The 15,286-nt window shown below is 38.0% G+C and overlaps 1 protein-coding gene across 4 annotated transcripts in view; it reads left to right on the forward strand.

Annotated features, from left to right (window-relative positions):
* The window catches only part of LOC111141217 (5-aminoimidazole-4-carboxamide ribonucleotide formyltransferase/IMP cyclohydrolase), a 28,612-nt gene extending 18,331 nt beyond the window's left edge, over positions 1–10,281 (forward strand). For 3 of the 4 annotated variants that reach the window (XM_022493648.1, XM_022493631.1, XM_022493656.1), the window contains 5 exons: positions 1,561–1,689; positions 6,579–6,671; positions 7,876–8,058; positions 9,381–9,536; positions 10,044–10,267. In XM_022493648.1, coding sequence (XP_022349356.1) covers positions 1,561–1,689; positions 6,579–6,671; positions 7,876–8,058; positions 9,381–9,536; positions 10,044–10,163 — 681 coding nt within the window. In that variant the 3' untranslated portion in view covers positions 10,164–10,267. Of the gene's footprint in view, positions 1–1,560; positions 1,690–6,578; positions 6,672–7,875; positions 8,059–9,380; positions 9,537–10,043 lie in introns of all 4 variants that reach the window. The other variant, XM_022493639.1, reaches the window with a different exon arrangement.
* The last annotated feature ends 5,005 nt before the right edge of the window (positions 10,282–15,286 follow it).

Genomic DNA, 15,286 nt, shown 5'->3' on the forward strand with positions numbered 1-15,286 from the left:
TATCTGACCATATTCTTTGCCTGTTTTTCTGATTAATTGTTGAGATTTTTCCTCACTAATTTTAACCAGCTCTTTTCTATTAGGGAAACTAGCCCATTGTCTAAGATTATAAATGGATAAAGCAGAGTTATTTGAATTAAAATAAAAATTCATAACACTGTTTTACAGAAAGTGCTCATGTCAAAAGATTTGTGGAATCATAACTCCGTATAATCGAAGTTCTAAGTATATAGCCTTCATTGTAAGATACCATTAGTTGTATGATAAACCACAAATTCAGTGTCAGCTTTTCAAGGAGAGAAGAAAAATAGTACATTAAGTATACATACTTTTCTGTTAAGGCCCTTCATTTAAGTTCAGCCCTTCAGTCAGCAGAGGCTGTATTCTTCAGTTTCTTAATCCAGTGGTCTTTTTTAAGGGTATAAGTACTTACAGCTCTATTTGATACTTATGTATGTCATCATGGAGATTGTTTCCAAACTTTGAACGCATCGTGACCTCTTCAGCACCTGACAGCATTACATTTGAAGATGTCAAAAGACTACACCGGGCGTTCCCCAATATATTATTTGAGAGTTTAGCCAAATGCACATGGACACATAATTATAGCTGTGAAATAGCTTTATTCCTCTCTCTGGCTGTAAGTTTCTTTTGACATCAGTTAATAAGGAGAGCACATCCCAGTTTTAGAAATTTGATAATATGGAAGAAAAGGAAACATTTTGGAATTCAAGAAAGTACAAATTAGGAAGAATTAATTATGAGGGCTTGCTTATAAGTTACGAATATCAGTGCTTTCTAAGTCAAAGATCTTTTAAAGAATAAATTAAGAGATATTGTGAAGTTTAGAAAAATATCTAGGGAGAGAGTGGTCTTACGTAGATTATTCTCATGTCGTGATACCTTTTTAGTTCAAAATTTGTAAGAGGAAGATAGCAACAAATGACATATATTCCTGGGATGCCTGGCTGGCTCAGTTAGTAGAACAGGTGTCTCTTAATCTCAGGATTGTGAATTCTACGTTTGGGTGGAGATTACTTAAAAAACAACAACATATATTCCCTTTCAAATAACAAAGATTGACTTGACTCCAAATGTTACTTTCCCCCTTTTAACTATTTAATTTAGGAGTTTACTCTGTATTTTATAATAGATTATTAGAAAGAAGGGAAAATTAGAATTTATTTTTTATGCTACTACCTGTTTTATGTTTGTTTTTTTTTTTTTTTTGGCAAATTTGTTTTTATCCGCTGATCTTCCAAAAGGAAGATACAGACAGTGCTTTCAGTTGGTATAACCAGAAATGCTGTCACTGGAATCATTGTTTTAATATGTTTGTTGTTAGAAAACACCACAGGGTTGTAAACCTCTAAAATTTTTTAGAACAAAAATACTAATACCTGACCATTCTATTGTACCTTTACTGAAGTGATCTTACACAGGCTTAAGTTAGAAAAAAATGCATATAATCTTGCTATGATGGTTTTTTGGTACATAAATTAAGTGAAAAACGTTGAAAGTTGTAGATATATTGGTTTTGACTCTAAATTTTTATTTTAGATGGATCAGTCCTACAATCCAGATGAAAACGAAGTTCGAACTCTCTTTGGTCTTCGTTTAAGTCAGAAGAGAAATAATGGTGTCATCGACAGGTCATTATTTAGCAACGTGGTGACCAAGAATAAAGCTGTAAGTTGAAAAAAACATCTGAACTGGGAACGCCTGGGTGGCCCAGTCGGTTAAACATCTGCCTTTGGCTCAGGTCACAATCCAGGGTCCTGGGATCCAGTCCCCCATTGGGCTCCTTGCTCAGCTGGGAGTCTGTTTCTCCCTCTGCCTGCTGCTCTCCTCTCTCTCTCTGACAAAAAAATGAAATCTTAAAAAAAAAAAAAAAAAAATCGTCTGAACTAAATGCTAGTAATTCAGTAAGTCTGTTTTTAATATTTATAAGCTTCTGCATTTATTAAGACCCATATTTAAAACTGGTTGATCTGCAAATGTCTGGCTCATCTTTGAGTTATCAAATAAGTTTAAGAGCTTAAAAAAAAAAGAATAAATGACCATATTAGGAGCTTCTGTGCATTTGTATGTACTTAGAGGTATTTATCTTCAGTTATGCCTAAGTGAGATCATGTTTCTCATAATTCTGTTCAGTGACTTGAATTTTTTCCATGCACTAAGCTACAAATACATTTCTTTCTTTTTTTTTTTTTTTTTTTAAGATTTTATTTATTTATTTATCAGAGAGAGTGAGAGAGCACAAGCAGGCAGAGTGGCAGGTAGAGGCAGAGAGAAGCAGGCTCCCCACTGAGCAAGGATCCTGACACGGGACTCGATCCCAGAAACCGGGGATCAAGACCTGAGCCCCAATGCAGACACTTAACTGATTGTGCCACCCAGACATCCCTACAAATAGAAAGGCCACATGGCAAGCCATGTATAGATGTACTCTGATAGATATTTTGTTTCCATTTTCAGTACTGTGGTCATTGTTTTCATGTGGTCAAGTTTTTGCTTTTAGACTGTTGTCGTCTTTTAGGAAGGACATACTCCTAGGATGATAGTGTGATTTTTTTTTTTTTTTCCCACATACATATGTGTATTCTGTCATTTACTATGCATAGCACTCTTACGTGGGGACTGGCAGTGGGTGACTACTATCATCTCTCTCGTAAAGATCACAAAATTGTGATAGAAGTTATGGCTAAGAAATTTGTCCAAGGTTACATAATACGAAAATGGATAAGCTAGTATTTCTTCTCTGAAATCTCTTAATCGGACCTTCAGTTTTTGTTTTGTTTTGTTTTGTTTTTGTGGATCTTCAGTTTTGAAGGACTTTTTTGCAGTTCTAACATTGGCTCTTCTCCCCTCACACCCCTCACACCCTCCTCTCCCCCCTCTCCACCCCCCCACCCCTCTCACACACACCCCACGCTTAAGATGTGTAGCTGCATTCTTTTGTGGCCTTGTCTGCTAGTACGTCTGGTATTTTTAGTTGGATGCTGGGCATTGAATGTGAAAAAACTGTAGAGGTATTCTGAGTGTTTGGATGGAGTCTTTTTTTTCACTCCAGAACTGACTTCCACTTTTGGTAGGCAGAGGAGGTGGAAGTCAAATCATCTTTATCCTGGCAGGAGTTAAGCTGATTTGGATTTGGGCTTAAGTCTTTGTGAGGACCGGTCCTTTTAGGGTTCACCCCTGTTCTGCTGAAAGCACCGGTGTCTGCTAGTGTCACTTTTCCTTGGTGTTCTCTGAACCCCGTTTTTGCCACTTAGTGCTGTAACACCAGCAGGAGTGCTACTCAGTTCCTTCACCCTTTAGCTTATTGCCTTGCAGCTTGGACAGTGCCTTGAGGTGAAAAGCAGAGATGGTCACACTCATTTCTTCTTGCTTATCTCTGGAATCTTTGCCTCTGAGTAGTTGATATTTTACTGCCGCGGTGTTGAGCTTTCTTCTTTGTTCCTAGAAAAGGTTTAGTCTGTTAATAAGTCATTCCTCGTAACAGAAAAAGAAAATGAAGAGGTGCAGTTGTTCCAGGTCTGAGTCCCAGGCGTGACTTCATTCTCATCATCTTTAAGTAGAATTGCTGAAAATAAGCTTTAAAACCTTTATTGGGTAGTTCAGTCTGTTAATAAGTGTATAGTGATGAAGACGTGATCTTCGTTGATTTAATAGACATTTTTTCACTTTTATTTTTGAAAATTAATGGTGCCCTGAAGTAAAGGAACATGGTGTAGGCATCATGTGTAGAAATAAATACCTGTAAGTTCATTGCCATCTCCTCCTGTGGTCAAGGCTGTAAAGTAAACTGGGATTTCCAGTTGGAAGCAGTGTTTTGTACCAGTATTACTTGCTGTATATGAGCAGCTTACAGTAATATGTGCCCCCCCCATTTTTTTAACACTTTATTAATCTGGCTGGTTAGTGTATCTTTTAAAATACTGAAACAGGGAGCACCTGGGTGGCTCAGTCATTAAGTGTCTGTCTGCAGCTCAGCTCACGATCTCAGGGTCCTGGGATCAAGCCCCACATCGGGCTCCCAGCTTGGTGGGATGCCCTTTTCTCCCTCTCTCACCCCCCCTGCTTGTGTTCCCTCTCTTGCGGTCTCTCTCTGTTAAATAAATAAATAAAATCTTTTTAAAAAAATAAAATACTGAAACAGTATTGACCTAGATTACATGGTGCCTATGTTGGCAGCTTTGCCTAACTATTGAGGCTCTTACTTTTTTAAGTTTTCCTTTTAGGTTTATAGGTATTGGACTGGTTAATAATTTAGCAGTATTTGATAGGATTTATACCGCTGGCTGTGCTAACTTGGATTTTTTTTTTTTTTTTAACAAGGAGTGAGATACGGCTTTAATTCATCTTTTATCTAAATTCTTCTCTACTTGTTTAATATGTATTTTTAATTAGAAATTTGGAAGCTCAAGCATAAGAGTGATGGTTTTATCTTTCTTTATACTCCTCTCTTCTTTTAAAGCAGTGTTTTGTTAACATGTCAGCCTCAAAATCTTTTTAGGTCTTAGAACAGTGGGAGAAGCAGAAGTATGTGTAGTAAGCATTAATGAACATGTGACTGAGTTATTACCTCTTCCATTTTTCTTAAATAAAGCTTTAATTTGTTTTAACTGTTTGTGTCCCTCACTCTAACTCCGGCCCCATCCCCCCTCTTGAAATGGCTTATATTCCTTGATCCTAACTCAGAATACCGGAGTTGCATTTCAAGGCAGACCTGTAGGAAAGCTGGTTTATGTAATTAATCTTTCTTAGAACTAAAAGATTAAAATGTATAGTTGGTGTCTCAAACAGCAGATAACAGATAAGAAAGGATATACTACATTAATACTATCTTAGAATGACAAATTCTTAAATTCTAACATTGTGGGGTTTTTTTGTTTGTTTTTTTAAAGATTTTTTATTTATTTGACAGACAGAGATCACAAGTAGGCAGAGAGGCAGACAGAGAGAGAGAGGGAAGCAGGCTCCCTGCTGAGCAGAGAGCCCGATGCGGGGCTCGATCCCAGGACCCTGAGATCATGACCTGAGCTGAAGGCAGAGGCTTAACCCACTGAGCCACCCAGGCGCCCCCTAACAGTATTTTTTAATTGGGGTTTTAGTTTTAAGCTTAAAATGAAAATTGCCCTTTCACGTGCACTGTTAAGAATTCCCATGTATCTTTTGCCCCATTTCCCCTCGTGGTAATATCTTACAGTATCACAGCCATGATAATGATTCTGATACAGTCAAGGCACAGAAAGAACATTTCCATGGCCAAGAGGGTCCCTTGGGTTGCCCTCTTAAAATCATACTCATTTCCTTCCTCCTTTCACCCCTCAACTTTGAGTAACATCTGTTCCCCCTTTTATAATTTTCATTCAGTGTACATTTCATGAGTGGGTTTTTATGTGAACATAAGTTTTCATTTCTCTGTTATAAAGGCCCAGGAGTGTAATGGTGGCTGCTGGATAGTATCATAGTTGCATATTTAGTTTTTTAAACTGCCAGATTGTTTTCCAGAGAGCCTGTGCCATTTTACATTTTGCAACAGCAACATATGAGTGATCCAGGTCTGTGCATCCTTAACTCGCTTTTACTGTTGTCACTTTAGTTAGGTATGTGGCAGTATCTCATGATTTTCATTAGCATTTTCTAATGGCTAATGATGTTGCTTCTTATTTATTTGCCATCTGCATATCCTTTTTACTGATACGTCTCTGTGTGTTTTGCCTATTTTCTCATTAGATTGCTTTTGTCACTGAGTTTTAAGAGGTCTTTACGTATTTTAGGTACTAGTTCTTTTTTGGATATGTGGTTAGCAAATACTGCCTCCCAGTCTATAGCTTGTCCTTTTATCCTCCTAATAATAGGGTGCTTGCAGAACAGAAGTTTTCATTTTGATGAAGTCTGATTTTAGGTTTTCACTTAGCTGCTACTTACAGTCTTTGTGCACTCAGCACAGCTCTATAGATCATCTTTCTTTTCAGTTTGAAATTGTTCTTTTTATTAAACATAGTGACATTTTTGGCTTTAATAATTGTTTTATTCTGTTTGGACTGGGGTAGTTCACAAGTATTTTTGAACAGTTTCTACTTAGAATTTCTGGACAAAGCAGAAAATGATCCTTTTTTTTCCCTGAACAGCCTTGGCTGTGTACGGGCATCACAGTTGTTTGTAATGTCTGTGAAAATGATTCTCGGTGTTTTTTCTGAACATAAATTTTTATCATTTTTCCATATAGGTTTCTTGGTTCTGTGGCTGAGAAAGTATTTTTTGTCAGTTTGGGTGGATATGGTATTTTGTTACTAGTGTGATGTTTAAACAGGCTTAAGCCTGAGTCGCTGCAAATGACTTTAATCTGAGTCTGATGCATTAGGCACTGCTGAGTTCCGTAAGTATGTTGAATGTTGATTTTGTTTTTTTAGTAAAACACAGTAGAGTTTCCTACGAACAGTTCATTTCTTTATGTCCTTCGAGAGATACTACATTTCAGGTCTGTTAAAATAAATAACATGTAAGATGTTTCAAGTTAAAGGGAATTACAAAAGTCTGATGCAATTGACCATCCTGTGTTTTTTCAGTTGCCAGAGTCTGCGCTCAGAGACCTCATTGTAGCCACCATTGCTGTGAAGTACACGCAGTCTAACTCCGTGTGCTATGCCAAGAATGGTCAGGTAACCAAGCTCTCAGACCCACTTGGGGCAGACTGTTTTACAAAATGATGCCCATCCCTCAAGTCCTAGACTGCTTGGAAAGGAAAATCTGTCTTGTCTTTCTCTTCGGGGTTTGTCAGTATTTACTCAGTAATATAGAGGACTGTTAAAGCTAGTGGTGATCACAGACTGTCTTTGGAACGATGTGTTAAAATTGGTCGTATTGCTTCTTGCTCAGACTGAGTTCACATATTTGGATTCTTGGGACTGTAATAGCTGCTCTAAAACTAGTTCATTTGCTCCCCTCCTCCTAATTGGTGTGGTATTTCCAGTGAAGAGAGACTAATGAATGGTACTGCCACCCATTATTCCATGTTTTTGCAGCTTGTTGGGTATTTTCACATGTATTTCTAAGGTTACTTTACCAAGAATCTGTAGACTGCAAGTTAATGTGATCTTTGAAAATCCAGTTTACTGAGACATAATTTATGTACAATAAAATTAACTTTTTAAGTGTCGAGTTTTGAACAGTTTTCCCCAATTACCTAGTTACGTGACCACAACCACAATCAAGATATTGATTACTTGACGTTAATTAAGCAAGATATTGAACTTGTTTTCCTAGTACACTGAGCCATAGAATGCAGGACCGACCTAGCTCATCATTGGGGCCTCTCCTAACTCTGGACTAATCTGGTTCTGGTTTTGCCATAACTTAGCAGCATTGGGACCCCTTTTCACTGTGTCTTGAGCTCTTCTCTTAGCATTTGTTAAATCATTTGACCCATAAGTAGGGGAGGGAAAGTGTGGATATTAATTAGCATGTGATTTGGAAGACTTTTAAAATTCAGAATTTTAGTTGATTGTCAATTGTAAAAAGATTGCTTGTCTCTAATAATGAAAACTTGGGAGATTATGGCTACTGGCCTCCTTTGACTCAGGTTCTAAGAAGTTCTGGTAAAATTGTGCTTCACTGCTGATGTCCAAGAGTTCTAGAAACTTCCATAGTATTAGTAACCATACTTCAAATGTCACTGAACAGGTAAAATGTATAAATAGTAGTTATAAACTTGTTCCCTTACCTTTTAATGCCTTAAAAATTACTTGTATTTTGGACTGATAATTTTCCACTAAATTGATAGATTTTAGAGAATTTGCACAAAAGATCTGTTAAGAAAAATATGTTGTTGGAAGAGATAGTCATCTTAATGTTCATGTTCTTCAGGTTATCGGCATTGGAGCAGGACAGCAGTCTCGAATACACTGCACACGCCTTGCAGGGGATAAAGCAAATTATTGGTGGCTTAGACATCATCCACAAGTCCTTTCAATGAAGTTTAAAACTGGAGTGAAGAGAGCAGAAATCTCCAATGCCATTGATCAGTATGTTACTGGAACCATTGGCGAGGTAAAAGTCTTGTTATTGGGTTTGTGGGTAGAGTATACTGGTATGCTCACCTTTTTCTGTAACATACACCTTCATCACTACTGAGAGAAAAATGCTATTCTTCTTGAATTTTACATTGTCTAAAATTTTAATTCTAAACTTCTCAACAATTCTTCATTATCTTGCCTTTGACTTCGTTCACAGTTCTTCATCCCTTTCTGACACCATAGACCTTCCCTGTCTTAAATTATAATCATTGGTTTAGTTTTATATGTTTGTACTTTAGTTTTATATGTTCGTACTGATTTTAAGCTTTTGATGGCAGGGACTGTTTTGTCACCTATCCTGAGGTTTCTGTCACATTGCCAAGCATGATGCTTGCTACATGATAGGTGTGTATTCAACACGAAATACAAATTAATCTGATGGCACATAATTGGGGTCTTCTCCCCCCACATTTTCAACCAGTGCCTTTAACAACTCTATTTTTGTTACATTATATGTTCTTTAATGTCTTCAGTTTTAAAGAAGGCATATGAGAATAATAAAATTACAATGTCAAGTATCCTGCCAAAAATACAGAATTTAGCCCCATTTTTGCTTAATCCTATATGGAAAACAAAAGAAAGAAGTCTGGTAATCAGACTCTCGATGGTCTTCTGAGAGGATGAGTTGACCACACTACCTTGTCTACAAATTCAGGGACAGGAATCCATGACATAGTAAGTGTCATTGAAGAGTGTGCCTTATAACCATAAAGTATTCAACATGTAAGCCTTTCTTTTTTTACTCTAATATTTGTATTTCCCTATTTAAAAATTACATAGCAAAATCCTGTTCATAGTCCTGTGAACAAGAGTTAAAAGTACACTGTTTAAGCCAAAAAGTCATCCAGGATAGAAGCATCTTTTTTTAAATACAAATACCATGAATCATACCTTGATTCTGTTAGGCCTACTGTAGACTTGAGACTGTGTAAATGCAGTTCTGCAACATCCATCATCATCTGCTTGCTTGCTTGCTTGCTTTGACACAGAGATATAAAGTAGTAGATCTTACTTAGGCAGAGATTAAAAAGCAAAATATATTTAAACTGATTTACGAAGTAAATAGTATAGTTTTTATTTGGTACACTTAGAATTACCTTTGTTAATGAAATGCTAAAAGCATAAAAAAAAGATTCTTTAAAAAAAAAAGATTCTAGACATGTAAACTGTAATGAGCTGTTGTAATTAAATCCTGGGAGAAATGCCCAAGTGCTTTCTGGCATTCTGATTTGCATCAGAAAGTACTAAAGATCTCATCCAAAATCTTTCTTTCCTGTCTCCGCCCTCTACTCTTAGGATGAGGATTTGATAAAGTGGAAGGCATTGTTTGAAGAAGTGCCTGAATTATTAACTGAAGCAGAGAAGAAGGAATGGGTTGACAAACTTAGTGAAGTTTCTCTCAGCTCTGATGCCTTCTTTCCTTTCAGGGATAATGTAGACAGAGCTAAAAGGGTAAGTATGGAATTGATGTGTATTTGCATAGAATTGGTTGTTATGTAAAAACTATTTCAGGGGTGCCTGGGTGGCTCAGTTAGTTAAGCTCCTAACTCAGGCTCAGGTCATGATCCCAGGGATCCTCATCGTGAGGGGGCGGGGGGGTGTTTCCTCCCTCTCCCTCTGCCCCTCTTCCCTACTTGTATGTTCTCCCCCGACCCCGACAAATAAATAAAATCATTTAAAAAAAAAAAAAAAAAACTATTTCAGAAATCCTGCTTCTGTTTAAGTTCTGTGAATTCTATATCCAATTATGGCAGTGTGATATATCAATAATATTTAATTATTTTACTCTTCCATTTGATGTATGAATAACCCACATCCTATCATTTTCCTGTTTTGACTGGGTGAATCAGTCTGCATTGTGAATAATTATTAGCTTATGCTTTCTAGAAGGGGATTTTGATTTTTTCTTGTCTTAACCTAAAATTGTGTTTTGAAAGTCAGTGTCTCTTCTTCCCTCAGAGCGGTGTGGCCTACGTTGCTGCTCCTTCTGGTTCTGCTGCTGACAAAGTTGTGATTGAGGCTTGCGATGAATTGGGAATAATCCTTGCTCATACGAATCTTCGGCTCTTTCATCACTGATTTCATTGCCCCGTATTTTATGGTTTGCTTCTGTGTAGGTGAAAAATCACATGTAACATTTTGACAATATCTTTTTTTTTTTTTAAATAAAACATTAAGTCTTAGTCGTTGTCTTGGATCCATAGCTTTTGGTTGTATTTAACTTCTTAAAGTTATAGGCTTTCTAGCATGACAAATATTACCCATAAATATTTGTGTGTAAGAAATACAGGAACATCCCTGCCTCCTGGAGCTCAGCTCATTCCAAAACATTGCCTGGGTGAAACATCTTAAAATCATCAAGTAAGCCAGAGAAACTGAGCAGACCCTGGAGTTAGACAGCATAAGCATCCTACAGTCTCACTGGTTTTCTCATAGGGGATTCTGCTCATGCAGCTTTTCTTTTAGTCAGAGTTCTAAAAAGCTCCTTTCTAAGCACAGTTTTGAGATATTTGAATTTTAGTGTGATGTATGGGTCGAGTTTCACTTTCTTTCCAAACATTTATCCAGGTGTTTCAGCATCATTTAAAAAAACTATTGGATTGCCAGTTCCCTCAGTTAACCATTATTTGCCATGGGTCTGTTTCTGGACTCTTTTCTGTTCCATAGTTACCTTTGTCCTAACACCAATACCACACTGTCCTGAAAATTGCAGCTTTGTGGTAAATTTTGAAACCAGATAATGGGAGGCCTTCATCTTTGTCCTTTTTAAAACTTACTTTGGCTATTCCGGGGCTTTGGCATTTCCATATAAACTTTGAAACTAAATATAGTCTGTTTCTATAAAAATATTTGTTGGGATGTTGATTGAAGTTGCATTGAATCCATAGTTTAATGAGATTAATTTGACATATCTCCTTTCCCTTTGAAGGTTGATTCTGTCTGGTTTCCACCACCTTTTGGTTGCTCTCCAGTGGTTTCAAATAGATTTTGTAACATGTTTGTTCCATGTTCATAACTATCTGTAGGAGGGTTAGTCCAGTACACTCTACTCTGTCCACATACGAATATCATAGGAAAATTTCTAGTCACTGTTTCCATTTCTTTTTTTTTTCTTCCTTAGTCATTTAGCAAAGTATATATATATATATATATATATATATATTTTTTTTTTAAAGATTTTATTTATTTATTTATTTATTTGACAGAGATCACAAGTAGACGGAGAGGCAGGCAGAGAGAGAGAGAGAGGGAAGCAGGTTCCCTGCTGAGCAGAGAACCCGATGCGGGACTTGATCCCAGGACCCTGAGATTATGACCTGAGCCGAAGGCAGCGGCTTAACCCACTGAGCCACCCAGGCGCCCCTATATATTTTTTCTCCTAGGAATTTCACCATTTTGTCTAAGTTTTCAAGATTGTTGACACATAGTAGTATTTTTCTGAATTTTTTTTTTAATTTTATTTTTTACAAACATATATTTTTATCCCCAGGGGTACAGGTCTGTGAATCGCCAGGTTTACACACTTCACAGCACTCACTGTAGCACATACCCTCCCCAATGTCCATAATCCCACCCCCCCTCTCCCAACCCCCCTCCCCCCATCAACCCTCAGTTTCTTTTGTGAGATTAAGAGTCACTTATGGTTTGTCTCCCTCCCAATCCCATCTTGTTTCATTTACTCTTCTCCTTTTTTTCTGAATTTTTAAAGGATCTTTTTTTAATGGAAGTTTGGGGATGGTCACAAATTAGTTAAAACTGTACCTGTCATCCAAGTACAACTCATGATCACTAGTTTCATCTACCGTTTCCCCACGTACCATTCCACAACACTGATTATTGTGAAGCATGACATAGGTATTTCCTCTGTAAATATTTCAGTTAAAGTGACTCAAAGAACTTTTTAAAATAGTATATATACTCTTTAAAATACATAATCATGCCTATTCCTGTGAGAGGCAAGAAATAATGCCCCAGTAGCAATGAGCATACCTAATGCAAGTTGCTGGTTTCTGATGCCACTCCAGTAGAAGGATTCCAGCACTCCTTGGAGGAATAGCTGACTCTAGGACTGGGGTAGAAAGTAACACAAGGTGAGATGCCTGGAGCACCTTACAGTGCCAGAAAGTCAGGACATACTGTAAAAACAAACACATGATCATAGGAGTATGTCAAAGGATATAGGAGCCAACTCAAAGGATTCTCAATAGCCAAAGCTAGAATCATTTGAGCAGCGAAGTAATGTAGTATTAGATTATAACCCAACCTGTGAAATATCTGAGTTCATGGCTGATCTAATGAATGATTGAATGAATAAATGGAGAATAACTCTGCAGAATTTTAAGTAATTTATATAGATAATCCACTTCCAAGAAGATGAGCATAACTCCCCACCCCTTAAGTGTGGGCCGTGCCTAGTGAATTCTTTCCAAGATGTGTGGCATGGAAAGGGGGATAAAGGAGTAACTACAGTGGAAAGACCTGACTGACAGCACCTCAGGCAGGTGCTGAGGGTTAAACAAGCATGTCACGGTGATAGTATGTACCTCCGAGTGGGAGTGGCATTTTACCTGTTTGGTCTTCTTTCCAAAACTCCACAACCCCAGTGTAGTCCTAGGAGAAGCATCAGGCAACTCCCAGTTGAAGGACCGTACTAAGAATTGTCAAGATCCTGAAAAACGAGGGAAGTCTGAGAACCTCAGTCCAGAGAGACCAAGGAGACAAGTCGACCAAATATAATGTCTCCAGCATAGACCATTTGAACAGAAAAAGGATGCCAGGTTAAAAAGTCCCAGTGAAGTACGCACTTCAGTTATGGATCGATATTGATTCATTAATTGTAAGAAATCATAAAAGGAGAAACTAGGTGTAGGGCATATGGCAACTCGATACCAACTTAATTTTTTTTTGTAAATCCAAGTAGTAGAAAATAGTTTATTTAAAAAAATATATAACCATACTTCAAGTAGCACACTGAAAGGCATAACAGAATATCAAATACCCAGTCCCTGTCCAGATCTTACACATTAACTTTTTTTTTTCCACCTGAGCTTGTTGGTAAAAATATCCAAGCCTGGGACGCCTGGGTGGCTCAGTTGGTTGGGCGGCTGCCTTCGGCTCAGGTCATGATCCCAGCGTCCTGGGATCGAGTCCCACATCGGGCTCCTTGCTCATCGGGGAGCCTGCTTCTCCCTCTGTCTCTGCCTGCCATTCTGTCTGCCTGTGCTTGCTCTCTCTCCCTCTCTCTCTCTCTCTGACAAATAAATAAATAAAATCTTTAAAAATATATATATATCCAAGCCTGAGGGGCACCTGGGTGGCTCAGTCAGTTAAGCGTCTGCCTTTGGCCCCAGTCATGACCCCGGAGTCCTGGGATTAAGCCCCGCATCTGGTTCCCCAGTCGACAGGAAGCCGGCTTTTTCCCTCGCTCACTCCCCCTGCTTGTGTTCCTCGCTCACTGTCTCTCTCTGTCAAATAAAAAAAAAAAAAGATCCGAGCCTAAGACACACATTGATTGCACTTGATTGGTGCATCTGAAATCAGTTGTTGACTGTTTCCTCTTTTTTATTTTTATTTTTTTGCAGGCAGTTACCAAAGATACCAGGTTTTAGGTTCCATAGAGTTTCCAGTATTCTGAATTTTGTTAACTGGATTCCTGTAATGTCATTTTATTTCATTTGTGCCTCTGTTCCTTTATTTCTTTCAAACTGATAGTTGTAGTTTAGTGATTTTTTTATAAGTTTGACCTATCAACAGTAGAGAAAGATGGATTGAAACCTCCCTCTGTGAAGATGAGTTTACCAGTTTCTCCCTGCAGATTTATAAATGTGCTTCATGTATATTTGAAACTAAAAAAGTGCTTGCATGCATTAAGTACTATTTTTCATAGTGATTTTATGTACTCCAATCCTACTAACACTTTTCGTCTTAGATAAAATAATTAAAATAAGTTGTTTTATTGAATATGAACAGAGCTAGACCAGCTCTTTTTTGGTTTATATATGTCTAATACCTCTTCATTCTTTGGTGCTCTTATGCTTTAGGTGTAGATATATCTGGAATCTGTTTTTGTTTTTAATGCAATTTGCCAACCTTTACTTTTGCATTCAGCTCATTTACATTCATTCAGTTGTTGATGTATTTGGACTCTGTTTCTACCATCCTATAAAGTTTGAACCACTTTTGATTCCTTTTGTTGCTTTAAATTGATAGCTGTTTCTTACCATAATAAGAACTTCCGCCTGCTTAATGAATGTTTCCCCATTCCTACCCCCAAATTCCTATAATGTCAATTCCTAGACTTTTCAGTTCTAGGTTAGAGAGAGACATTTTCTCTCATGTTTAGTTGTTTGTTTTTTAAGACAAGTTTTCCAAGGTTTCTGTGAACCTTTACTTCACATACCTCTTGCCATTTCTCCTGAGTTTCTCTCTCCTCAGGTAGAAACTATATGCACTGTGGTCTGCTAGGCACAAATTCATTTTTTAAAAATAAATTATAGGGGCACCTGGGTGGTTCAGTGGGTTAAAGCCTCTGCCTTTGGTTCAGGTCATGGTCCCAGGGTCCTGGGATCAAGCCCCACATCAGGCTCTCTGCTCAGCGGGAGCCTGCTTCCTCCTCTCTCTCTGCCTGCCTCTCTGCCTACTTGTGATCTCTGTCTGTCAAATAAATATACAATTTTTAAACAATTATAATTATGCCTGTGGAAAGTGCATAAAACACCTACAATTTAAAGAATAATTTGTAGGGCGCCTAGGTGGCTCTGGGTTAAGCTTTTGCCTTCAGCTCAGGTCATGATCTCAGGGATCGAGTCTGGCATCAGGCTTTCTGCTCGGCAGGGAGCCTGCTTCCTGCTCTCTCTCTGCCTGCTTCTCTGCCTACTTGTGATCTCTGTCAACTAAATTAAAAATTTAAAAATTATTTTAAAAAAAAAGAATAATTTGTAAACAAACACCTATGTTGCCACTAGCCAGCAGCTAATAATTTTGCCAGCAGCTCCCATACCCACTGAGATGCCTCTTCTGGATGATTTTCCCATTTCTCCCTCCAGAACACTACCTTGTGCCTCGTGTGGTCACCACTGACTCGTTTTGCCTGGCACCAGTGGGGCGATTTGGGGCATGTTGTTGGGCCTCTTGCAGTTTGTTTCCTCACCTATAACATAGGGGTGGATTTGCTCCTGGAGAGGTCAAGTAGCTCTCAGTTA

This window comes from Enhydra lutris, unplaced genomic scaffold, assembly GCF_002288905.1.
Source record: "Enhydra lutris kenyoni isolate GAN:26980312 unplaced genomic scaffold, ASM228890v2 scaffoldscaffold1, whole genome shotgun sequence".
NCBI classification, from domain to species: Eukaryota; Metazoa; Chordata; class Mammalia; order Carnivora; family Mustelidae; genus Enhydra; species Enhydra lutris.